General features: G+C 41.5%; 1 protein-coding gene across 8 annotated transcripts in view; it reads right to left on the bottom strand.

The window, feature by feature from the left end:
• cita (citron rho-interacting serine/threonine kinase a) overlaps positions 1–27,109 on the bottom strand; it is a 113,343-nt gene that overhangs the window by 35,824 nt on the left and 50,410 nt on the right. For 2 of the 8 annotated variants that reach the window (XM_061875310.1, XM_061875309.1), the window contains exons 23-39: positions 26,743–26,940; positions 26,616–26,669; positions 22,871–23,068; positions 22,143–22,336; positions 21,928–22,063; positions 21,706–21,810; positions 20,441–20,581; positions 20,188–20,295; positions 18,899–19,091; positions 18,403–18,564; positions 15,139–15,162; positions 10,189–10,326; positions 6,960–7,140; positions 6,794–6,885; positions 6,607–6,711; positions 6,355–6,524; positions 373–417 (exon numbers count right to left, since the gene is read on the bottom strand). In XM_061875310.1, coding sequence (XP_061731294.1) covers positions 373–417; positions 6,355–6,524; positions 6,607–6,711; positions 6,794–6,885; positions 6,960–7,140; positions 10,189–10,326; positions 15,139–15,162; positions 18,403–18,564; positions 18,899–19,091; positions 20,188–20,295; positions 20,441–20,581; positions 21,706–21,810; positions 21,928–22,063; positions 22,143–22,336; positions 22,871–23,068; positions 26,616–26,669; positions 26,743–26,940 — 2,244 coding nt within the window. The remainder of the gene's footprint in view (positions 1–372; positions 418–6,354; positions 6,525–6,606; positions 6,712–6,793; positions 6,886–6,959; positions 7,141–10,188; positions 10,327–15,138; positions 15,163–18,402; positions 18,565–18,898; positions 19,092–20,187; positions 20,296–20,440; positions 20,582–21,705; positions 21,811–21,927; positions 22,064–22,142; positions 22,337–22,870; positions 23,069–26,615; positions 26,670–26,742; positions 26,941–27,109) is intronic. The other 6 variants (XM_061875316.1, XM_061875313.1, XM_061875315.1 and 3 more) reach the window with 4 other exon arrangements.

Raw genomic sequence — 27,109 nt, forward strand, 5'->3', positions numbered from 1 at the left:
CGATGAGGGCCACAAATGACCCCAGGGCCGCACTTTGGACACCCCTGATGTCAACCTATCCAAAAGTAGCTTCTTCATTTTTCCCTAACATCTCTTATCTGCACCATTGAGGATGTCCAGTATGTGTGCGTGTGTGTGTGTGTGGTTTGAGTCCGAACAAGCATGGCTCTTGCAGCAACATGCACAACACAGCAGAGTGGAGGCCAAAGGTGCAAGTGTGTTCCAATCCAGTCATGCACTGTGCATGATACATTTTCACTGCACATTTGGCCACTAGAACAGCGACCATTTGAAGCTGGTGGTGCGTAACCCAGCACATGCTCAGCCAGTGGGTGACTGAAGCCCAAGCGTTCGTGCAGCTTCTTACTGTACCTGGACCAGAGGCGATAGGTTCTTCTGTCTTTTAGCAACACCTGCCTATAGTGGTCCAGATGACCGGGTTGAATAGAGATACACACACATGTTGCGTAATCACATCACAACAAGGACAAGGACACAACACAAATATATACAAGACGTGGTTGGTGAGAACATGCAGAGAAAGAAAAGAGAGGAGAGGAGAGAACAAGAGATGAAGGCACTGCCTGATGTTCATGGCGCCATTGATTGCAACACACACAACCCTCGTATACATTACAATTTGAAATGGGCTTCATACCTAAAACTGGTTGTGTACTACAGGGTTTCCCCTATATTGCCAAAATACCATAACACGGTCACCATGATGTCATCACCCTGTTTCTACATGAGTTGGGAAATTGTGTTAGATGTAAATATAAACAGAATACAATGATTTGCAAATCCCTTTCAAGCCATATTCAGTTGAATATGCTACAAAGACAACACAGTTGATGTTAAAACTGATAAACATTTTTTTTGTTGCAAATAATCATTAACTTTAGAATTTGATGCCAGCAACACGTGACAAAGAAGTTGGGAAAGGTGGCAATAAATACTGATAAAGTTGGGAAATGCTCATCAAACACTTATATGACAACCCACAGGTGTGCAGGCTAATTGGGAACAGGTGGGTGCCATGATTGACTATAAAAGCAGCTTCCATGAAATGCAAAGTCATTCACAAACAAGGATGGGGCGAAGGTCACCACTTTGTAAGCAAATTGTCGAACAGTTTTAGAACAACATTTCTCAACAAGCTATTGCAAGGAATTTAGTGATGTTACAATCTACGGTCCATAAAATCATCAAAAGGTTCAGAGAATCTGGAGAAATCACTGCACGTAAGCGATGATATTACGGACCTTTGATCCCTCAGGCGGTACTGCATCAAAAACCGACATCAGTGTGTAAAGGATACCACCACATGGGCTCAGGAACACTTCATAAAACCACTGTCAGTAACTACAGTTGGTTGCTACATCTGTAAGTGCAAGTTAAAACTCTGCTATGCAAAGAGAAAGCCATTTATCAACAACACCCAGGAACGCCGCCAGCTTCGCTGGGCCTGAGCTCGTCTAAGATGGACTGATGCAAAGTGGAAAAGTGTTCTGTGGACTCGTATTTCAAATTATATTTGGAAACTGTGGACGTGGTGTCCTCCGGAACAAAGAGGAAAATAACCATCCGTATTGTTATAGGCGCAAAGTTCAAAAGCCAACATCTGTGATGGTATGGGGGTGTATTAGTGCCCAAGGCATGGGTAACTTACACATCTGTGAAGTCCAGACATGTCTCCCATCGAAAATCTGTGGCGCATTATGAAGCTAAAAATACGGACTGTTGAACAACTTAAGCTGTACATCAAGCAAGAATGGTAAAGAATTCCACTTTCAAAGTTTCAACAATTAGTTTCCTCGGTTCCCAAAAGTTTATTGAGTGCTGTTAAAAGAAAATGTGATGTAACACAGTGGTGAACATGCCCTTTCCCAACTACTTTGGCACGTGTTGCAGCCATGAAATTCTAAGTTAATTATTATTTGCAAAAAATTTTTTTTTATCAGTTTTAACAGCAAATATGTTGTCTTTGTAGTGCATTCAACTGAATATAAGTTGAAAAGGATTTGCAAATCATTGTATTCCGTTTATATTTACATCTAACACAATTTCCCAACTCATATGGAAACAGGGTTTGTAGTTTGCTATGATAACATTTTCTTTAAAAAAGGCTCCAAAAATGTATACATACATTTAATTAAAAACAAATCTATTACTATTAACTAGGGGTGTAACGGTACACAAAAATTTTGGTTCGGTACGTACCTTGGCTTAGAGGTCACGGTTCGGTTCATTTTTGGTACAGTAAGAAAACAACAAAATATAAATTTTTTGTTTGTTTATTTACCAAATTTGTAAACAATGGCTTTATACTTTTAACATTGGGAACACTATAATAATTCTGCCCACGTTAATCCACATTAAACTGCCTCAACTTGTTGCTCAGATTAAATAAAATGACAAAACTTTTCTTCTACATATAAAAAGTGCAACATTAAACAGTTTCAAGTCAACTCATCATGCTTAATTTATTACAGCATTTGGGAAGCCTGTAGTTGATTTGTATTATGTAAATGTTATATTTTTATCAACATGTGTTAGCAGGGACCCTGCCATTCAAAGCTTGTCTGTCCGTAAAACACAAACACAAACACACACACACGCACGCACACCGCAAAATGAGATAACGTTACGCTAAAAGCTAATTAGCCTTCACCTTAAGCCAGAACTACGAGCGAGCTGAGCTGTAGTTTAAGTTTCTAAGAGGTCAATGGGCTCATAGTGATTTTAGTAGTTGTTGACTGGGAGGTGTTTATTATCATTTAGGGGGAGTCCGCTGCCTTATGCTCACCTGCTAAACATATATCTGCTCGAAGCTGAACCATTTACTACATGCGCTCTGAATAGGCACTGCTGATTGGCTGTTACCGCTCTGAATACGCACTGCTGATTAGCTGTTACCGCTATATATGTAACCGATCAGATGGTTGTGTGGGTGGGACAATGCTGGGTGCTGAGACAGAGGCAGAAGAAGCAAAGCAGCTTGTTAAGACCTTAGCTTAGAAACTATTTCGGTACACCCCCGTAACGAACCAAAACCCCCGTACCGAAACGGTTCAATACAAATACACGTACCGTTACCGTTTTTAATTTTCCTGAAGGAACTCTCCTGAAGGAATCAATAAAGTACTTTCTAGCCATCTATCTATCTACCCCTAGTATTAACATATATTTTTTATATTATATTGCGTTGCTATATTTTCAATTGTTGTTCTTATTGTACAATGTACTTTGTTGAGAATCTTTTAAGTGTTTAGAGACTAGGGCTGGGCAATACCACGGTATTTTTAGTTTGAATGGGTATATGGTGTCTTAAAAAACATGTAAAGTGCTTTAAGGTTGCCTAAAAGCTTTTTAGCTCGATAACCACTGTTGAGAGTGCTCAAATGATTTTTGTTGTAGGTAGTAATGTAAGGTGTTGTTTATTCTTATAAAGCAGGGGTGTCAAACGTATCAGGCCCGAACCGGTTTAATCCGGCTCGTGGCCCGCAAGAATAGTTTGCCAAGTATAAAAATGAGCTGCAATTTTTTTAATGAAAAAAAAAAAAAACGCTGTTCTAAATGTGTCCACTGGATGTCGCAATAGCAATTAAAGTGTAATTTAAAGGCCTACTGAAATGAGATTTTCTTATTTAAACGGGGATAGCAGGTCCATTCTATGTGTCATACTTGATAATTTCGCGATATTGCCATATATTTGCTGAAAGGATTTAGTAGAGAACATCCACGATAAAGTTCGCAACTGTCGGTGCTAAGAGAAAAGCCCTGCCTCTACCGGAAGTGGCAGACGATGACGTCGCAAGTGTGGGGGATCCTCACATGTTCACATTAATTTTAATGGGAGGCTCCAACAAAAAGTGCTATTCGAACCGAGAAAACCGCAAGTTCCCCATTAATTTGAGCGAGGATGAAAGATTTGTGTTTGAGGATATTGATAGCGACTTACTAGAAAAAAAAATAAAAAATGCGATTGCATTGGGACGGATTCCGATGTTTTTAAAAACATTTACTAGGATAATTCTGAGAAATCCCTTATCTTTCTATTGTGTTGCTAGTGTTTTAGTGAGTTTAATAGTACCTGATAGTCGGAAGGGTGTCTCCACGGGTGTCTTGACGCCAATGTCTCAGGGGAGTCGACGGCAGCTTCATGGACGGCACAAGCTCAGCTTTTCTCCGGTAAGAAGCGACTTTTTAACCACAATTTTCTCACCGAAACCTGCTGGTTGACATGTGGACTGGATTCATGTACACTTGACCGCGCTCTGATGCATAGTAAATTTTCACCTCTGGGAATTTTAAACAAGGAATCACTGTGTGTTTGTGTGGCTAAAGGCTAAAGCTTCCCAACTCCATCTTGCTACTGTGACTTCTCCAATATTAATTGAACAAATTGCAAAAGATTCAGCAACACAGATCTCCAAAATACTGTGTAATTATGCCGTTAAAGCAGACGACATTTAGCTGTGTGTGTGCGTAGCGCTCATACTTCCTGAAAACGCGTGACGTCTTGCGTACACGTCATCATTACACGTTTTCAAGACGAAACTCCCGGGAAATTTAAAATTGTAATTTAGTAAACTAAAAAGGCCGTATCGGCATGTGTTGCAATGTCAATATTTCATCATTGATATATAAACTATCAGACTGCGTGGTGGGTAGTAGTGGCTTTCAGTGGGCCTTTAAGTCACACATCATACTGTTTAAAGATCAAATGTAAACTGACTTTAAGCTCTTCCTGGATTGGCTGCCGCTCCTCCAATCAGCACAGTAGGGAACTCTAACTATAAAGATGATGGTCTTCTCGACTTAAGTATTTGCATCCAACCTTTTAGTTTTTTTCTCCATTCAGTGTATAATTTACAGTAAAAAAAGATATTGTGCGTCACTACAGCATTAGTCTGCTGCCAGCCACAAAAGAAGCAGCCGATTGCTTGCACCTGTGCTGATTGGAGGAGCGGCAGCCAATCCAGGAAGAGCATAAAGTCAGCTTACATTTGATCTTTAAACAGTGTGATGTGTGACTTAAAGGCCCACTGAAAGCCACTACTAGCGACCACGCAGTCTGATAGTTTATATATCAATGATGAAATATTAACATTGCAACACATGCCAATACGGCCTTTTTAGTTTACTAAATTACAATTTTAAATTTCCCGGGAGTTTCGTCTTGAAAACCTTGTGTAATGATGACGTGTACGCAAGACGTCACGCATTTTTAGGAAGTATGAGCGCTACGCACACACACAGCTAAATGTCGTCTGCTTTAACCGCATAATTACACAGTATTTTGGAGATCTGTGTTGCTGAATCTTTTGCAATTTGTTCAATTAATAATGGAGAAGTCACAGTAGAAAGATGGTGTTGGGAAGCTTTAGCCTTTAGCCACACAAACACATGGTGATTCCTTGTTTAAAAAGCTGAACATTTACTATGGATCAGAGCGCGGTCAAGCGAACATGAATCCAGTCCACATGTCAACCAGCAGGTTTCGGTGAGAAAATTGTGGTTAAAAAGTCGCTTCTTACCGTAGAAAAGCTGAGCTTGGGCCGTCCATGAAGCTGCCGTCGACTTCCCTGAGACACTGGCGTCAAGACACCCGTGGAGACACCCTTCCGACTATCAGGTACTATTAAACTCACTAAAACACTAGCAGCACAATAGAAAGATAAGGCATTTCCCCGAATTATCCTAGTAAATGTGTTTAAAAACATCGGAATCCGTCCCAATGCAATCGCGTTTTTGTTTTTCTTAACTCGTTTTTTTTTTTTTTTTCTAGTTCGTCGCTATCAATATCCTCAAACATGAATCTTTCATCCTCGCTCAAATTAATGGGGAACTTGCCGTTTTCTCGGTCCGTATAGCACTTTTTGTTGGAGGCTCCCATTAAATTATTGTGAATATGTGAGGAGCCCCCACACTTGCGACGTCATCGTCCGCGACTTCCGGTAGAGGCAGGGCTTTTTTCTTAGCACCGAAAGTTGCGAACTTTATCGTGGATGTTCTCTACTAAATCCTTTCAGCAAAAATATGGCAATATCGCGAAATGATCAAGTATGACACATAGAATGGACCTGCTATCCCCGTTTGAATAAGAAAATCTAATTTCAGTAGGCCTTTAAAGTCTGTTGGAACTGGGCCGGTTGTTAGCACAAAATTGGCAATAAAAGTTAAAAATAGCACCTTACTTTGTGTGACTTCTTCTGGAGGCTACAATACATTATATTATTTTAATTTGTTTTCATGTAAAAAAAAAATGTTTTTCAGCTATGTGTGCCATGTTTAATTACATAACGGGGAAACCCTGTACTATAAAAAAATACTACTAAAACAATCACTTACAGCGTCAGTTTCCCCTTTGTCTTTAGATCCACGGCTACAAGCCACCACAGACTCCAGTACAGCCACCCAGCGCTGTTTGTCTGGGAAGCTGGGAGCCATGAAGTAGAGAGACTGGCCAGGCCAACAAGTTGTAAGAGGATGGGACTCCAGCTTCAGAACATAAGGGATGTCTGTATAAACACACAAACAAGATATACTGTAAGTAACGATGAGACCCGTGGATTAGAATTGTTTTGATGGTTTGGATGATACCGGATTTTGCAGTGTTGATGAGCTCAGAGGCCCCCACAGCCCCATGAACAGTCACCTCTCCATCAGGTAGACAGAGCTCAAACTCCTCCTCTGCATTGACAAAGTCTGAAAGGAAGACATCCCATTCTGATATAACCTCTGATTTTAGAAGTCATCACAAATGTCCCACCAATAATAAAATAATCACCTTCTCTGGGCTCTGTATCATAAACTGATATTTTGGTTCCGTCAAGGACCACATACTTCCTCTCCCAGCCTTGCTGCCCACGTTTGCCATTTCTGTGTGAACAGACACAGAAAAGACCATTTCAAAGTGTACTATCAAACACACACAGGAGGAATGAAGGATTAACCTGGGCTGCTTCATCCATCCTTCCAAGCGAACATGACCACTGGCTTCCTTGACCTGCAGTCCAGGGGAGCCCGCCTTCTCTCGGCACAAAGCCTCAGAAAAGTGGGTGGCATATTCAGCTGGTAGGCCACAAGTGGCTGGAAGGCATGGTGAGCATTTGGGATGACAAAGGGTGTGGCATTCTAAAGGAAGTTAAAACAGGCAGTTAAGTTAATCAAAAAATACAACATAGTGCTAAGCTTAGTCGTAAAAAAGTTAAAAATATTTCAACGTATTAGTTTATTCAATGTATTTTAGCATAATTTAGTTCATTTCTGATTAATTCTAAATTACATCAACATAAGTCATATTTTCAAATATCGTATTTTTCGGATTATAAATCGCAGTTTTTTTCATAGTTTGGTCGGGGGTGTGATTTGTACTCTGGAGCGACTTGTGTGTGAAATTATTAACACATTACGGAACATTGTCTACCTTTGGAGTTGGCAGAGTTGTTTAGAAGCGATTCCGAGGAAGAAGATTTCATGGGATTTATGGATTAGGAGTGACAGATTGTTTGGTAAAGGTATAGCATGTTCTATATCAGGGGTGCCCATTACGTCGATCGCGAGCTACCAGTCGACCGCGGTGGGTGTGTCAGTCGATCTCCAGCCAGGTTTTAAAAAAGAATAGACAATAAAAGCCCTGCTTCATGCTGCCTGGGCTAACTAAATACAGAGTCTCGGAAAACTGGCGTGCACAAGCGATCCCTCAGAAAGACTCTTATTTTGTTAGCGCAGGCAGCATGAAGCAGGGCTTTTATTGTGAAGATAGGAAATGTGCAGTCGGCCTTTAGAGTTTTGACGGAAGGGACGGCGCGAAAGTCTGTTGAAATAAAAAGTGTTTCTCGCCTTCCTCTCTGTCATTTTTTCATAATAATGAACTGGCAGCAGCCAGCGTCATCTCACAAGACCCTCGGGTGCCGTGAATGTCAATCAAGCAAGCTACGGAATTTGCCGCCAATGTTTTTCTTGTTAAGTGTATGGAAGCTGGATGAATTAGATGCCAAAAACCAACCACTTTCATGTGGTATTGTACAGAAAGGACAACTTTTTTTCTCCTCCATTTGAAAATGTGGGCGTTATCATCATTACTGTCTGATTCCAATCAATGCAAGTCATCAGAATCAGGTAATACACCAACTTATATTCTTGTCTTTGTGAAAGAAAGACATCTATATGTGTTACACATGCTTGTATTATCATTAAACAAATTTAACTTGTTTACAAAAATGTCTCTTTCATAAATAAATAAATATAAATGATATATATAAATGAGGTAGATCCCCTTGAGTTGGTCCATTGAAAAGCAGCTCGCCTGCAGAAAAAGTGTGGGTACCCCTGTTCTATATGTTATAGTTATTTGAATGACTCTTACCATAATATGTTAGGTTAACATAGCAGGCACCTTCTCAGTTGGTTATTTATGCCTCATATAAAGTACACTTATTCAGCCTGTTGTTCACTATTCTTTATTTGTTTTAAATTGCCTTTCAAATGTCTATTCTTGGTGTTGGATTTTATCAAATAAATTCCCCCCAAAAATGCGACTTATACTCTAGTGCAGGGGTCACCAACCTTTTTGAAACCAAGAGCTATTCTTGGGTACTGATTAATGAGAAGTGCTACCAGTTTGATACACACTTAAATAAATTGCCAGAAATAGCCAATTTGCTCAATTTACCTTTAACTTATTTATTATTTATTTATTTAACTCTATGTTATTATTAATAATAAATGATATTTATCTTTGTGGAAACACTGATCATCTTAATGATTGCTCACAATAAATATATATTTTTGATGACATGTTTTAAATAGGTTAAAATCCAATCTGCTCTTTGTTAGAATATATAACAAATTGGATCAAGCTATATTTCTAACAAAGACGAATCATTATTTCTTGTAGATTTCCAGAACAAAAATTTTAAAAGAAATTGAAAAAGCCTTTGAAATAAGATTTAAATTTGATTCTACAGATTTTCTATATTTGCCAGAATAATTTTTTTTTTAATTTTAATCATAATAAATTTGAAGAAATATTTTACAAATATTCTTCGTCGAAAAAACAGAAGCTAAAATGAAGAATTAAATGAAAATGTATTTATTATTCTTTACAATAAAAAATTAATTTCCTTGAACATTGATTTAAATTGTCAGGAAAGAGGAAGGAATTTAAAAGGTAAAAAGGTATATGTGTTTAAAAATCCTAAAATCATTATTAAGGTTGTATTTTTTCTCTAAAATTGTCTTTCTGAAAGCTGTAAGAAGCAAAGTAAAAAAATAAATGAATATATTTAAACAAGTGAAGACCAAGTCTTTAAAATATTTTCTTGTATTTTCAAATTCTATTTGAGTTTTGTCTCTCTTAGAATTAAAAATGTCGAGCAAAGCGAGACCAGCTTGCTAGTAAATAAATACAATTTAAAAAATAGAGGCAGCTCACTGGTAAGTGCTGCTATTTGAGCTATTTTGAGAACATCTGGTCCTTATGGGCGACCTGGTGCCGGTGGGCACGGCGTTGGTGACCCCTGCAATATATGTTAGAATATTAGCTGATGCTAATGACGTTAGCCTGAGTACATTTAATTGATTGATTGAAACTTTTATAAGTAGATTGCACAGTACAGTACATATTCCGTACAATTGACCACTAAATGGTAACACCCCAATAAGTTTTTCAACTTGTTTAAGTCAGGCTCCACGTTAATCAATTCATGGTAAAATTACAGTAACATTACGATAGCACATACAAACATGCATGAAAAAACTCCTACAGGCATCACACATGAGACGATTAAGTGAGTATGAATACTTTTAGTTGTATAGTAAAACCTAGAAATTTAGCTTGGAGTGATGAATGAAGAACCCATACGAGTAGCAAGGTAATGGATGACGAGAAGACGGAACGGCACTTGTACTTCCGGTTAAAGCACTTAACAGAAGAAACTACTGTAGATGTTAAGCCCGCAAAAATAACACACCTTTTCAGTGTCTGTATAAAACTATTTTTTCATACAAAAATTATGGGTTACCGTAGGAAAAAAACATAAATTAACTGCACCATTTTATGAGTTGCAGGGTTCAAAGCGTAGGAAAAAAGTAGTGGCTTACTGTCTGGATTTTACGGTATTTTTTTTTAGAAAGCCTTTCTGAAATGCCAGCCGTTTTCTGTAACCAGAGGACACAGACCTAGACAGGTGGCGGCTTGTCGTCCAAAATGCACAGTGTCCAGGCAGACGGCACATTTGGCAGCTCGCATGTTAAGACCCACAGTGAAGCGGTGAGGAATGTTGTGGTGCATTCTCTCCTTCACACGACGGCCATACTCTGAAATGATAGAACACAAAAGGTGTGCCAAACATCACATTACCAAACTCCAAAGCATTGAGGTTTTTTTTAGCTTGACATTTTGGAGCGTGTGGGCCGTATGAAGTCATTTGAATCCTGGCTAGGCCTGTGCCGATAAATGTGTCATTGAATTCATCGCGAAGTAACAAAAAAGAGGAGGAATAAAGATGATTGCAAGTCTAATGGGTGTGGGAATATTTCCCCTTCCAACCGAATGAGCAACGTTGCTTGGATGGCAACATATGTTGCTCCAAAAGCTGTATGTACCTTTCAGCATTAATGGTGCCTTCACAGATGTGTAAGTTACCCATGCCTTGGGCACTAATACATTTTTTAAAGTGGAATTATTTCCCATTCTTGCTTGATGCACAGTTTAAGTTTTTCAAAAGTCTCCCTTCTGATATTTTAGCCTTCATATTGCACCACACATTTTCAATGAGAGACAGGTGTGGACTACAGGCAGGCCAGTCTAGTACCCGCACTCTTTTACTATGAAGCCACACTGTTGTATCACGTGGCTTGGCATTGTCTTGCTGAAATAAGCAGGGGCACCCATGATAACCTTGCACTAAAACCTATATGTACCTTTTAGCATTAATGGTGCCTTCACAGATGTGTAAGTTACCCATGCCTTGGGCACTAGTACACCCCCATACCATCACACATGCTGACTTTTGAACTTTGCACCTAGAACAATCCGGATGGTTCTTTTCCTCTTTGTTCCACAGTTTCCACTTTGCATCAATCCATCTTAGATGAGTTTGGGCTGAGCAAAGCCGGCGAAGTTTCTGGGTATTGTTGATAAATGGCTTTGGGTTTTGCATTGTGGAGTTTTAACTTGCACTTACAGATGTAGCAACCAACTGTAGTTACTGACAGTGGTTTTCTGAAGTGTTCCTCAGCTCATTTGGTGATATCCTTTACACACTGATGTCGGTTTTTGATGCAGTACTGCCTGCAGGATCCAAGGTCAGGGGTAATCAATGTTGGTTTTCAGCCTTGCTGCTTACGTGCAGTGATTTCTCCAAATTCTCTGAACCTTGTGATGATATTACAGTGCGTAGACTTGTTCGCCAGTAAGACATGGCAACAAAAAAAGACGACATAACAAATCAACTGTGGGAAAACACTTCAAAATAGTCAATATCTGTTGAAGTGAAATTGAAGTTTTACGTTTGTTTGATTATTTGGGCTAAACAAATGTGCTTGATCTTCCAGTTACAATGGTGACAAAATACTACAGTAATGACAAATAAAGCATTTAAGTCCCATCTTAAAACTCATTTGTATACTCTAGCCTTTAAATGGACCCCCTTTTTGTGCATCGGTTGGGGACATCTGTGCGCTGCTGACCTTTCTCCGCTCAGGATGGTCTCATGCTGGCCCCACTGTGGACTGGACTTTCACACTATTATGTTAGATACACTATGGACTGGACTTTCACACTATTATGTTAGATCCACTATGGACTGGACTTTCACTATTATGTTAGATCCACTATGGACTGGACTCTCACTATTATGTTAGATCCACTGTGGACTGTACTTTCACACTATTATGTTAGATCCACTATGGACTGGACTTTCACTATTATGTTAGATCCACTATGGACTGGACTCTCACTATTATGTTAGATCCACTATAGACTGGACTGTCACTATTATGTTAGATCCACTATGGACTGGACTCTCACTATTATGTTAGATCCACTATGGACTGGACCCTCACAATATTATGTTAGATCCACTATGGACTGGACTCTCACACTATTATGTTAGAGCCACTATGGACTGGACTCTCCCAATATTATGTGAGATTCACTATGGACTGGACTCTCACAATATTATGCTAGATCCCCTATGGACTGGACTCTCACACTATTATGTTAGATCCACTATGGACTGGACTTTCACACTATTATGTTAGATCCATTACAGACTGGACTCTCACACTATTATGTTAGATCCACTATGGACTGGACTGTCACTATTATGTTAGATCCACTATGGACTGGACTCTCACTATTATGTTAGATCCACTATGGACTGGACTTTCACACTATTATGTTAGATCCATTACGGACTGGACTCTCACACTATTATGTTAGATCCACTATGGACTGGACTCTCACAATATTATGTTAGATCCACCATAGACTGGACTTTCACGATACTATGTTAGATCCACTATGGACTGGACTCTCACCATTATGTTAGATCCATTATGGACTGGACTCTCACTATTATGTTAGATCCATTATGGACTGGACTCTCACCATTATGTTAGATCCATTATGGACTGGACTCTCACTATTATGTTAGATCCATTATGGACTGGACTCTCACTATTATGTTAGATCCATTATGGACTGGACTCTCACAATAATGTTATATCCACTATGGACTGGACTCTCACCATTATGTTAGATCCACTATGGACTGGACTCTCACAATATTATGTTAAATCCACTATGGACTGGACTCTTACAATATTATGCTAGATCCACTATGGACTGGACTCTCACTATTATGTTGGATCCACTATGGACTGGACTCTCACTATTATGTTAGATCCACTATGGACTGGAATCTCACAATATTATGCTAGATCCACTATGGACTGGACTCTCACACTATTATGTTAGATCCACTATGGACTGGACTCTCACAATATTATGTTAGATCCACCATAGACTGGACTTTCACGATATTATGTTGGATCCACTATGGACTGGACTCTCACAATATTATGTGAGATCCACAATGGACTGGACTCTCACAATATTATACTAGATCCCCTATGGACTGGACTCTCACACTATTATGTTAGATCCACTATGGACTGGACTCTCACACTATTATGTTAGATCCACTATGGACTGGGCTCTCACAATATTATGTTAGATCCACCATAGACTGGACTTTCACGATATTATGTTGGATCCACTATGGACTGGACTCTCACAATATTATGTGAGATCCACAATGGACTGGACTATCACAATATTATACTAGATCCCCTATGGACTGGACTCTCACACTATTATGTTAGATCCACTATGGACTGGACTCTCACACTATTATGTTAGATCCACTATGGACTGGACTCTCACAATATTATGTTAGATCCACCATAGACTGGACTTTCACGATATTATGTTGGATCCACTATGGACTGGACTCTCACCATTATGTTAGATCCATTATGGACTGGACTGTCACCATTATGTTAGATCCATTATGGACTGGACTCTCACTATTATGTTAGATCCATTATGGACTGGACTCTCACCATTATGTTAGATCCATTATGGACTGGACTCTCACCATTATGTTAGATCCATTATGGACTGGACTCTCACAATAATGTTATATCCATTATGGACTGGACTCTCACAATATTATGCTAGATCCACTATGGACTGGACTCTCACTATTATGTTAGATCCACTATGGACTGGACTCTCACAATATTATGCTAGATCCACTATGGACTGGACTCTCACTATTATGTTGGATCCACTATGGACTGGACTCTCACTATTATGTTAGATCCACTATGGACTGGACTCTCACAGTATTATGTTAGATCCACTATGGACTGGACTCTCACAATATTATGTGAGATCCACAATGGACTGGACTCTCACAATATTATACTAGATCCCCTATGGACTGGACTCTCACACTATTATGTTAGATCCACTATGGACTGGACTCTCACACTATTATGTTAGATCCACTATGGACTGGACTCTCACACTATTATGTTAGATCCACTATGGACTAGACTCTCACAATATTATGTTAGATCCACCATAGACTGGACTTTCACGATATTATGTTGGATCCACTATGGACTGGACTCTCACCATTATGTTAGATCCATTATGGACTGGACTCTCACCATTATGTTAGATCCATTATGGACTGGACTCTCACAATATTGTGTTATATCCACTATGGACTTGACTCTCACCATTATGTTAGATCCATTATGGACTGGACTCTCACAATATTATGTTAGATCCACTATGGACTGGACTCTCACTATTATGTTAGATCCACTATGGACTGGACTCTCACTATTATGTTAGATCCATTATGGACTGGACTCTCACACTATTATGTTAGATCCACTATGGACTGGACTCTCACTATTATGTTAGATCCACTATGGACTGGACTCTCACTATTATGTTAGATCCACTATGGACTGGACTCTCACTATTATGTTAGATCCACTATGGACTGGACTCTCACTATCATGTTAGCCCCACTCGACGTCCATTGCATCGGTCTCCCCTAGAGGTTTCTCATAGTCATTTTCATCGACGTCCCACCGGGTTGGGAGTTTTTCCTTGCCCTTATGGGGGCACCTGACTGCCGATGTTGTTGCGATTCGTGCAGCCCTTTGAGACACTTGTGATTTGGGGCTGTATAAATAAACATTGATTGATTGAAATGTTTATTGTGCTTATTTTGGTCTCAAAACAATACTGACAACAATATCGTTTATCTGGAATAATTTGTGGCAAACTGTATCGGCCAGCAAACTGTGTTATCGGCCCAGGTCTATTACTGACTTAATGGGTTTTGATGTAACAACAATGTTTTGGTCCGGCAAATCAAGATTGTAACATGGCAACCAGAACAGACGAGATGACGCATGCCACAATGAGACAGCAACAAGACAGATGTGCAGTCGGGACAAATACATCATGTGGATGGGTGAAAAGTGTTTTGAAGAGGACGTACAAGGAGATGAAGGAATGTGTGACTGCTAACTTACTTTCAAAGGTGACCCTCCTCTTTTCTGCCAGGAATAAGAGGAAAGAGACAGAAAGGAGATAGCAGTCTAACAATAGCTGGGTGACAGTAAAACACGTACACACAGTTTAAGGCCTGTATTACAAAGGAACACAATTGACTTATCACTGATCCACCTGAACCTGATCGGATCAGATTTAAGTACATTTGATTAAATATCGACATTGATAGAGGGAATGTAATACTCTGTAGTAAAGCTAATCCACTACTCTTCCCTTGTGAAACAGGCCCAGGCAGGATTACATTATTAACTGGATAAAAGGACAGCGACATGAACCTGAATAATGTTTTTCGTCTTTGGTCCATTCTCCAGATGTGTTTAACTGTCTGGATTTAACATATCTTGAACAGAGTTATCCACTAAATTGAAGATGGAATTCTGCCATAAAGGGGAACTGCACTTTTTGTTGGAGTTTTGCCTATCGTACACAAGGCCTGCAACAATTAGTCGACAAAAACAATTGTCGCCAACAATTACATATGTCGACAATAGTTGTGGCATCTGCTCGGAGGCTTAGTGGTTTGAGTGTCTGCCCTGAGATTGGTAGGTTTTGAGTTCAAACCCCGGCCGAGTCAAACCAAAGACTATAAAAATGGCAGCCATTACCTCCCTGCTTGGCACTCAGCATGAAGGGTTGGAATTGGGGGTTAAATCACCCCCAAAAAAAAGATTCCCGGGCGCTCCTCCCACCTCCCAGGGGGTGATGGGTCAAATGCAGAGAATAATTTCGCCACACCTAGTGTGTGTGTGACTATCATACTTGCCAACCCTCATGGGTTTTCCGGGAGACTCCCGAAATTCAGCGCCTCTCCAGAAAACCTCCAGGGACAAATTTTCTCCCGAAAATCTCTCGAAATTCAGGCGGAGCTGGAGGCCACGCCCCCTCCACCTCCATGCGGACCTGAGTGATGACAGCCTGTTTTCACGTCCGCTTTCCCACAGTATAAACAGCGTGTCTGCCCAATGACATTATAACTGTAGAATGATCGAGGGCGAGTTGTTCGTTTCTTATGTGGGTTTATTGTTAGGCAGTTTCATTAACTTCTTCCCAGCGCGGTAACAACACACAACAACAGCAGTCACGTTTTCGTCTACTGTAAAGCAGTTCGTCTGCCGTAAACAGCAATGTTGTGACACTCTTAAACAGGACAATACTGCCATCTACTGTACATGCACCACAACACCTCCAGGTAACTTCAAACCTTTACTAATACCCTCCTCCATTCACAAACTATCTCCCCGGATTGTAAATAACCTAAGGTAAATAATCGAATGAATTTCTAATGTATATACTTGTTCTTATGCTTTATGAACTCACTATGTTCTATGCTCGCTGTACTGAGCTGTTGCAATCTACTAATAAAAGTTTCAATCGATCAATCATGCATATCTGACAATAACATCTACGGCTTTTAGAGAGTGCAGTGCACAACTGCGCACACAACAGCTGTAAATATACTCCTCGCCTTTTAAGCCGTGTCCATATGTTTACACCATCGAGTGGTCTGCTGTTTCCTCGCTTCCCTGCTCCCTGTAAGTTTATTCTAGATCATTAATCACACCTCTCACCGGAAAAAAAGATGGCTAAGAATATAATCAGAGAAGTTGGGAAACTTTGACAGCCATTTAGGACCCGGAACTGGTGAGAATGACACGAAAAGCGCTTGTCCACCCCACCCTGTTTTTTCGTGAGGATTATGAGTCATCTATCCATTTTCTACCGCTTGTCCCTTTTGGGATCGCTGGAGCCTATCTCAGCTGTCCAGGGTGTACACCGCCTACCGCCCGAATGCAGCTGAGATTATGAGTAATTTTTCATCTAAAAGGGAATATATGAACATCCTAGCAGTTGGTATCCTAATGACAGCAGACCGTGTGCAGTAAGTGATGTTTTATTATGTTTGTTGGCTCTCATAAAGTCTGGAGTGAGTAATAATCAGTGATGATTAGGGATGTCCGAGAACATCGGACTACAGATAAATGCTTTAAAATGTAATATCGGAAATTATCGGTATCTGTTTCAAAATGATCGGTATCGGTTTCAAAAAGTAAAATGTATGACTTTTTAAAACGCTGCTGTGTACATGGACGTAGGGAGAAGTACAGAGCGCCAATAAACCTAAAAGGCACTGCCTTTGCGTGGAAGACCAGTCATATAATACCTACTGCTTTTCACACACACAAGTGAATGCAGGGCATACTTGGTCAAAAGCCATACAGGTCACACTGAGGGTGGCCGTACAAAACAACTTTGACACTGGTACAAATATGCGCCACACTGTGAACCCACACCAAACAAGAATGACAAACACATTTCGGGAGAACATCCGCACCGTAACACAACATAAACACAACAGAACAAATACCCAGAATCCCTTGCATCACTAACTCTTCCGGGACGCTACATTATACACCCCCCGACGCTCCCTATTCCCTCCAACCCCGCCCACCTTCCCATGCTCTCTCAGGGAGAGCATGTCCCAAATTCCAAGCTAATGCTTTGAGTCATGTTAAAAAAAATAATGCACTTTGTGACTTCAATAATAAATATGGCAGTGCCATGTTGGCATTTTTTCCCATAACTTGAATTGGTTTATTTCGGAAAACCTTGTTACATTGTTTAATGCATCCAGCGGGGCATCACAACAAAATTAGGCATGATAATGTGTTAATTCCACGACTGTATAAATCGGTATCGGTTATTAAGAGTTGGACAATATCGGAATATCGGATATCAGCAAAAAAGTCATTATAGGACATCTCAAGTGATGATGAAAAAAAAAAAAATCAAACGCTATGATACATTAATGCGCCAGATATGCGTATAATAATCAAAACACATAAATATTAAATGTTTTAATAAATGTGTTTGTTACTACATGACATATATACTTACATCATGTATATACAACTTTAACTGATGTTTTTTTAGGGACTCTATGGGCAGAATAGGCTCCATTGTAAGTGGATTTTTGATTGAATTATTTAATATTTAGAAATAATCCATTCATCGTCATGTGAACGACAGGCAAAATTCCCCATAAAGTGCAGTTCCCCTTTAAGGGGGCAGGCCACAGAAGAAACAAACACACACACCACACATAAACAAAATAGGTAAACAAGGAGCCCATTTGTATGGACAGTGACGTCATAGAGGAGGACGCCACTGTGGAAAGAGTCTAGCTTTTAAACAAGAAAATGTGTCTAACTGCATGTGTGGGCTACCTTCAGGTGTGGATGTCTCCTTGGAGCGGGTTGAGGGGTTTAGCAGGCCACAGGGGTTGGGTTGATGCTCCGGGGACTTTACAATGGCTGACATGAGGATTTGATGGCGAGCCTGGGCAGGCGTGGAAGGAGCCAAGTGATCCTGTGCCTTGAAATGAGCTGCTGATGTTCAGAAAAGCACAATGACCAATGAGAAACAATCAGTGGTAGGTTTAACAATGAAATATACATTATATCCCTAAATGCTGCTGTCCAAGTAATCAAGCAATGTGCTGTTGAAATATCTGATCCAGATTAAAGTGCAGTGGAATATTTAAAAATATGATTCATGATTTTTTAAATTTGGATGAATGCATCAGTCACGATAACACAAAAATAATCATTTGTTATGAATTAACACTATTATTTTGGGTGTAATATAGAACAGTACTTACATGTCTCTAGTTTTTTTTAGATGACAAAGATTCCACGAGATAGACAGACAGTCCTGACCTACCCTCTTCTCTCAGGGATCGCAGCTCGATCCTCATCTTCTGAAGAGCCTCCTCCAGCTCTGCACATCTTGAGCGTTCCTTCTCCAAAGCCAGCTTCATGTCACCGTACTGCAGAGGAAGTGACGGCTGGGACTGAGGCGTCAATGCTCCGTTTGTTGTGGTGCCGACATCTTCCCGCCGTCGTCCAAATATACCCTGTCCACAGATCAAGTGTGTCACTTATTTTATCATGTTACCACCTATACACCATGGAGCAGGTGTTCCCAGGGAAAGGGAGGACTTTGGGGGGCCTATTTTCAGACAGTTTGGCGTATTTAGGTGAGGCAGAGGGTTCCAGCATGTGTTCCCAGGGAATGGGAGGCCTTTAGGGGGCCTATTTTCAGACAGTTTGGCGTATTTTGGTGAGGCAGAGGGTTCAAGCAGTAGTTCCTGGGGAATGGGAGAACTTTGGGGGGGGCCCCATTTTTAGAATGTTTGGTGTATTTAGGTGAGGCAGAGGGTTCCAGCAGGTGTTCCCAGGGAATTGGAGGCATTTTGGGGCCCTAATTTGGTGTATTTTGGTGGGGCAGAGGGATTCAGCGGGAGTCCCCGGGGATTTGGGAGGCCTTTTGGAGCCCTATTTTCAGACAGTTTTGTGTATTTTGGTGGGGCATAGGGTTCCAGCAGATGTTCCCAGGGAATGGGAGGCCTCTTGGGGCCCTATTTTCATACAGTTTTGCTAATTTTGGTGGGGCAGAGGGTTCCAGCAGGTGATCCAGGGAATGGGATTCCTTTTGGGGCCCTATTTTCAGAGTTTTGTGTATTTTGTTGGGGCAAAGGGTTCCAGCAGGTGTTCCCGGGGAATAGGAGGCCTTTTGGGGCCCTATTTTCAGACAGTTTGGTGTATTTGTGTGAGGCAGAGGAGTCCAGCATTTGAGACCGGGGAGTTGGAGCCCACTTGTGGACTAACGTTTTTAAAAAAATACTGCCCTGGAATGACTCGCAGCGGTAGGGAAGGCCTAAAAAAGCCCCAAAGGCCAAAAGGTCAACCGGGCCGCAACAGAACACAATGGGGGGGGGGAGATTGTTAAAAAGAGCCGACATGGGGGGCAAAAGGTCAAAAAGGGCCCCCAGGATGACTGACAGTCAATTTAAAACCTTTTTGGGAGGACATGCATCGGTAATGTGCAGGTGTCCCAATACTTTTGTCTATACAATATGTACATGTCTCACACCAGGAGCAGTGCTTCTTTAAAAGTTGCTGTCATCAGTCTATGAGGACATATTGTAGTCATGAAATATTTGTGCTGACCTTCTTCTTCTTGGTGGGCTGGTCCATTTTGGCCTGGAGGAAATCGATGAGTTTGGTCTGCTGGGAGATAGTCCCTTCCATCTTCACCTTCTCGTGGGAATATACAGCCTGCAAATTAAAGCGGGGACAGTACTTCAGGTATTTGTCCGTACAGTAGGTCCCCGAGGAATACTTTTTTTTTAAGACTTGAGTGCTCACATCGGTTATGATATTACCAAATCTCATCCAATGTCACAGATATTGCCCTGGCTACCTGTATGTTCTCCAGCTGGTACTCCAGATCGGTCCTCTCAGTCTTGAGCATGTCAGTCTGGTCCAGTGCATCCTGTAGACCCTGGGTCAAACGGAAAATGTGGCTCTTTTGGAGATCCATCTGCTGCTGCAGCTTCCCTTGCTGATGAGATAACAGCGCATTAAAGATACAGAGCCTGTGATTCTGACAAAACAACAACACATGTATGAGAAGTATTGCTTTAACATTAGATTCGGATTAAACATTCAAATTACATTTAACACTCATATTTAACATTTTATATTTGAATTTATCCCATACATTTAAAATCATATTTATATTTACTCTTTATATTTAGATTTGACATGTACATTTAATGTACAGCTGAAATAGCCCTCCCCGCAAATCCGAATGGGACAAGTGGTAGAAAGTGGATGGATGGATGTACATCTAACATTTAGATTTTACATTTCCATTTGGAATTGAACATTTAGATTCAATCTTTAATGTCTACCTAAAATGTAAAGAAAATGAGGTAAATGTAAGAATGAGGTAAATGAGGTAAATGAGGTTTCCCTGCTTAGGCTGTTGCCCCCGCGACCCGACCTCGGATAAGCGGAAGAAGATGGATGGATGGATGGATAATGAGGTAAATGTAAGAAAAAAATATATACATTTGAGAAAAGGTGTGGAGATAGTGTACAACAAATGTTATTTTCTAAATATTTTGCTTTACAGTTGGCAAGACATTTAGATTTAACATTAGATTTATATTCATCATTACATTTACAGCTAACATTTATTGTTAACATTTATACATAACGAAGGGAATAAGCGGTAGAAAATGGATGGATGGATTTTATATTTAACTTTTTTTGCCGTGCGATGAGGTGGCGACTTGTCCAGGGTGTACCCCGCGACCCCGATAGGGACAATAGGTAAAAAATGAATGGAAGGCTGGATTTAACTTTTTTTGAGACAAAAATTATTAATGTATTTAATATTTATTTATTCACTGTTCTGTTACAGAGAACAAGGAAATGGGATAAAATTGCTATGGTATGAAAAGGGGTAGCATTAAATAAGCTCAGCTTCTTCCTACTCCTTTTCGGACGTGCTGTAAAACTGGAAATACAGTATGTGATGCCTTACGCTGTATTGATGCATGTTCCAAATAAAATGACTGAACTGAACTGAAGCTTCATTGTGTATAAAGGAGAGGGGAATATAACACAAACAACAAATACTGTAACAGATATGTGATGTAAATTTTTTACACTATTTACCTCTTCCATCAGCCTCTGTTTCAACTCTCTCTCAGTCTCCAATTTCTGCTGCAGGCTACGAGCATTCATCTCCAGCATGGCATGCTTCTTCTCCAGATCATTGAGCTGTGCAAAAAAAAAAAAAAAAGGCTTCCGCATACACTCTATCCGCATGGGCAGAAGGTATTCACTTGAATTGAATCAGTGTGTGGTGCTTGGAGTGATTTCAATCTGGCAACTCACAGTATCAGACAGGCTCTCTGCCTTGAGTCTCTGCTCCTTCAAAGCCTGCTGCAGGGCCAATATCTCAGCCTTGTGCTCTTTGACTGCTAGTTCTACTGCCTGGCGAGACTCTGTGCTGCGCTGGTCTGCACGTAGCCTGTGAGTTGCGTGGTCGCAGGCAACAGAAGACATTTTGCAAACAGCGTTGTCATTTCCAAAGTAAGAGAATGCATTACCGGTTTTGCTTTTCATTATCCAGCAGCCTCTGCAGTTCCCTAGTGCGTCTCTCAGCCTGGCTTTTTTCGTCCTCCAAGGCCCCTCTCCAAGCCTCCCACTGCCTCTCTTTTTCCAGCAGCTCATCATTCAGAGACTCCAGCTCCACTACCTGCTCCTCCAGCATGCTGCACGTGGTCTTCAGTGTCTCAATGTTCTACGAAAGTAAATACGGCAGCAGATTGGAGGAGAATGTCTCTCACATCTCTCTTTACAATTTGTTTTGCATTTCCTTTAATACAAAAGTCCCAGATTGCTTGAAATATTTATGGGCTACTCGAGTATTTCTATGGCGAGATTCAATAAACTTGTGCTTTTACATTTGTTCTGTTTTCCTAGAGCAGTGCCTCCCCTATTGTTGCATTTGGGAGTACCCCGCTTTTATATTATTTTTACATATCACTGATTAATCATTTAAAAAATAAATGTTTGCCAATACCTTGTTCTTCTATCAAATAAAGCAAATAGCTCTATCTTATTTACACGGCAGCATGTCATTTCAGTCTCCATACTGCAGACTTACACACACACACATGCATCCACACAACAATATACGCCAACCACACATACCCCACACCCAATCCAACAACCTCGACGCAAATCCCATATGGGGGATGGAAGGATGGGCAGCGCCTGAGAGCTGCGGCCTGTCACCATGCCCCCCCAACCCTAACTCCAACATCAGACTTACTTGTTTCTGGTTGTTGAGATGCATCTCACGGTCTGCCACTTCTCTCCTGAGCCGGTCCACCTCTTGGCTGAGCTGCAGTTGGTCCTCCCTCTCGTCGGACGCTTCGTCAAGTTGTTTGGATAGGTAGAAGTTCTGGCGGTTCAACTCGGCATTCTCCTGGCTCAGCTGGGTCAGTTGCTCCTCCAGGTCAGTGATCACCTGGAGCAAGACAAGGGCCACATGGTGATGTTGAGAAGAACACCTACAGTATTACACCAGATCCCATGTGGAGGACATCCTGTAATGACTGCAGTGTCTACACACAAAGGAACACAGATAGATGGGGACAAGTCCAAGAAGGCATTTATACATAAAAAATATCCATCAAAAAGTCTTTGGGCAGTTAAAGATGGACAATTTGCCTTTGCACACAAAGTACAATGGTGGACAAGATTTCCACAAGCAGTGAAAAAAGGTAAGGCAGAGTAATATACAGTGTCTACTTTTTTCAAGTAAGTGCCAGGTGCATTCATAAAAAGAAAGTCTCCATAAAAGGAACAAAGGCGGATGAGATCAGACATTTCCTAACTTTTAGGGAAAAACAAGACTTATTACTAAAAAGGAAACCCAATTTAATGTTAAGCTTAGAGACAAGCTTTTCTTTGTGTGCTTTAAAAGACAATCTCTCATCAATATTAATTCTTAAGTACTTATATGTTGTGACTAACTCAAGCTCCACCCCATAAGTAGTCAATATCTCATGGATGTTCAATGGCAGCCGTTTGCCATTTGAGAATAACATCACATTAGATTTGTCTGCATTTAGCACTTTCCTTAGTTGGGTCAGCTGGGACTGTTAGAATAATTATGTGTAAGTTATCAAACAACTCTTATGCTTAAAGGCCGTTGCTATAGTTATTATCAATTGTGCTGAAGTTGTACTTTTGTATCTGTGCAAAGGGACATCGTCTTGTATCAATGTTTTTGTCCAGAACCGGCCTGTTGACTGCCAAGGGCGAACATCGAGTGTCGTGACGCAAACAGAGCAGAGACAGGGCGATATCATGAGTGTCAGCACATTTGCATTTCATGAATAGCCATATATTGTGTCTAACTGGGGCTGCTGTGATTACCCCCTTCCTTCAGAGGCAGCCTCAGTGATGTAACCAGCGACCTCCAAAAAATAGATGGGAATGTGGGAGTAGACCTTAGAGCGTAGGTTGGAACTGTAACTAAGTGTACAGCCCAATACGTCTCTCCTCCTTCAGTCAAATTGAACTCTGTCTCTGCATGATTTCTTGCTTCTTGTCTGTTTAATAGATGTCATCAGTGTTTGAATCAAGGGATTGCACTGCGGAGGGGGATGAGCAATATATGACCGCATCACCTGCATAGAAATGGAACGTAGCATCTGATATTTTATCACAAATATTGCTCACGTAAATAGAGAACAACAGAGGTCCTAATATTGAACCCTGTGGTACACTCTTAAACACAGGGAGAAAAGATAAAGACGACCCAGCAAAGTGGACACATTGTGCTCTATCAAAATAGAATACTGAAGTGAATGTAATATCTGAATATATGGAGTTGTTTAACGACGACTACTGTAGAGCAGGGCTATTCAACTGGCGGCCTGGGGGCCAAATCTGGCCTTATCGGCCCCCGAGTTCAGTTCAAAACTTGGGAGACAAACATTTTGCAGGAAATTCCTAAACGTAGTAGAGTGCTCCTGTTGTATAGAGGAACTTGGACAACTGTAAACACATTGACACATCCTTGCATTGATATTTTAACCTTGCCAGCCAATATAGAACACCAAACTTGTAATTGACATAACTGAGGCTTTCCTCCAGACACCCCTTAAAGTCCTCTCTTTTTTGGCTGTTACATTTTGTTTTTGTCATGTGATTGATGTAACTAGGGTGTTGCTGTAGCTTGTTTACTTTAGATGTAGTCAGTAGTCATTTGTTTTATTTATTTAGTTATACTAGTGGTGTTCCTCAAGGTTCCATTTTAGGTCCTCTCTTTGTCATCGTTTGGGCTGTTCAACTGGTGGCCTGCGAGTTCAGTACAAAAAAACTTGTGAGATTCCAAATTTTGCAGAAAGTCCTTAGAAACAGCAGAATGTTCCTGTAACTGACAAAATAAATAGACTAAAATATCATGTGTACTGTAGAGGACGCTGGTTCTCCTGAATATAAAAAATACGATAAATAGTGAAGGGAGAAGACCAACCAGCCGCCGGGTCCTCAGCTTTCTGGAAATGTGGCCCCCGAAACATCTATCCATTTTCCTCAGCTTATCTGAGGTCGGGTCGCGGGGGCAGCAGCCTAAGTAGGGAAGCCCTGACTTCCCTCTCCCCAGCCACTTCGCCCAGCTCCTCGCGGTGGATCCTTAGGTGTTCCCAGGCCAGCCGGGAGACATAGTCTTCCCAACGTGTCCTGGGTCTTCCCCTTGGCCTCCTACCGGTTGGACATGTCCTAAACACCTCCCTATGGAAGGCGTTCGGGTGGCGTCCTGAGCAGATGCCCGAACCACCTCATCTGGCTCCTCTACATGTGGAGGAGCAGCGGCTTTAATTTGAGTTCCTCCCGGATAGCAGAGCTTCTCACCCTATCTCTAAGGGAGAGACCCGCCACCCGGCGGAGGAAACTCATTTGGGCCGCTTGTAGCCGTGATCTTGTCCTTTCGTTCATGACCCAAAGCTCATGACCATAGGTGAGGATGGGAACGTAGATCAACCGGTAAATTGAGAGCTTTGCCTTCCGGCTCAGCTCCTTCTTCACCGCAACGGATCGATACAGCGTCTGCATTACTGGAGACGCCGCACCGATCCGCCTGTCCATCTCATCATCCACTCTTCTCTCACTCGTGAACAAGACTCTGAGGTACTTGAACTCCTCCACTTGGGGCAAGATCTCCTCCCCAACCCAGAGATGGCACTCCACCCTTTCACGGGAGAGAACCATGGACTCGGACTTGGAGGTGCTGATTCTCATCCCGGTCGCTTCACACTCGGCTGCGATCAGATCCAGTGAGAGCTGAAGATCCTGGCCAGATGAAGCCATCAGGATCACTTCATCTGCAAAAAGCAAAGACCTAATCCTGCAGCCACCAAACCGGATCCCCTCAACGCCCTGACTGCGCCTACAAATTCTGTCCATAAAAGTTATGAAGAGAATCGGTGACAAAGGGCAGCCTCACTGGAAACGTGTCCGACTTACTGCCGGCAATGCGGACCAAGCTCTGATACTGATCATACAGGGAGCGGACCGCCACAATCAGACAGTCCTATAGCCCATAGTCTCTGAGCACTCCCCACAGGACTTCCCGAGGAACACGGTCGAATGCCTTCTCCAAGTCCACAAAGCACATGTAGACTGGTTGGGCAAATTCCCATGCACCCTCAATGATCCTGCTGAGAGTATAGAGCTGGTCCACAGTTCCACGACCAGAACGAAAACCACACTGTTCCTCCTGGATCCGAGGTTGGACTATCCGGCGTAGCCTCCTCTCCAGTACACCTGAAGGCCCCGAAAAATCGGAAATGAATACCGCTGTTATGCATTTAAGTGTGCATGCACAGTGCAGCAAACATGCATGCCTGGGGGAGGTCTGTGGTAATTAGACAACGCCAGCCTGGAAGTGTTCATAACAAGAGATGACAGCTGTATTCGTAGTCCTGGGTTAATTATGTTTTTCCCAAAGAACGTATTGTTTGTCACATGGAGCATAAATGAAATGATCTAATAGCAGCACTTACCGAGCAGCTGTCTCTCAGGGCGTCAAACTTCCGCTGAATTTCATCTCTGTGATTCTAGGAGAAGGAAACAGGTTTTCAAGGATTTATGCAATTGAGTTGGACTGAAATGCGCCAACAGTCTTCTCACCCTCAGAGCCGTAATCTCCTCCTCGGCCTCAGCCGTGGTCTCCTCCAGTTCAGTCTTGGCTTGCTGCAGCTGGCTCTCCAAGGCGAGGCGGGCTGCCTGCAGGCTGCTGATTTGAGACTCCCGCTCCTGCAGGGAGAGGGTCAGCTCGGACACCTGTCTCTTGATTTCCAGCTTCTCCTCTTCGTGTTCCAAGCCCATCTGCTCAGAAAACAGGGCATGGGTAAACATGTATTTATTACAGTCTAACTACGAACCTGAAAAAGATCATATTTGCATATCATTAGACCTTTGTTGTAACCTGTCCAGAGAAGCAGATGGTCGATTTTGTTAAACATCAGAACAATTTAAAAAAACAAGGCAATATCAG

This window comes from Nerophis ophidion, linkage group LG16, assembly GCF_033978795.1.
Source record: "Nerophis ophidion isolate RoL-2023_Sa linkage group LG16, RoL_Noph_v1.0, whole genome shotgun sequence".
NCBI classification, from domain to species: domain Eukaryota; kingdom Metazoa; phylum Chordata; class Actinopteri; order Syngnathiformes; family Syngnathidae; genus Nerophis; species Nerophis ophidion.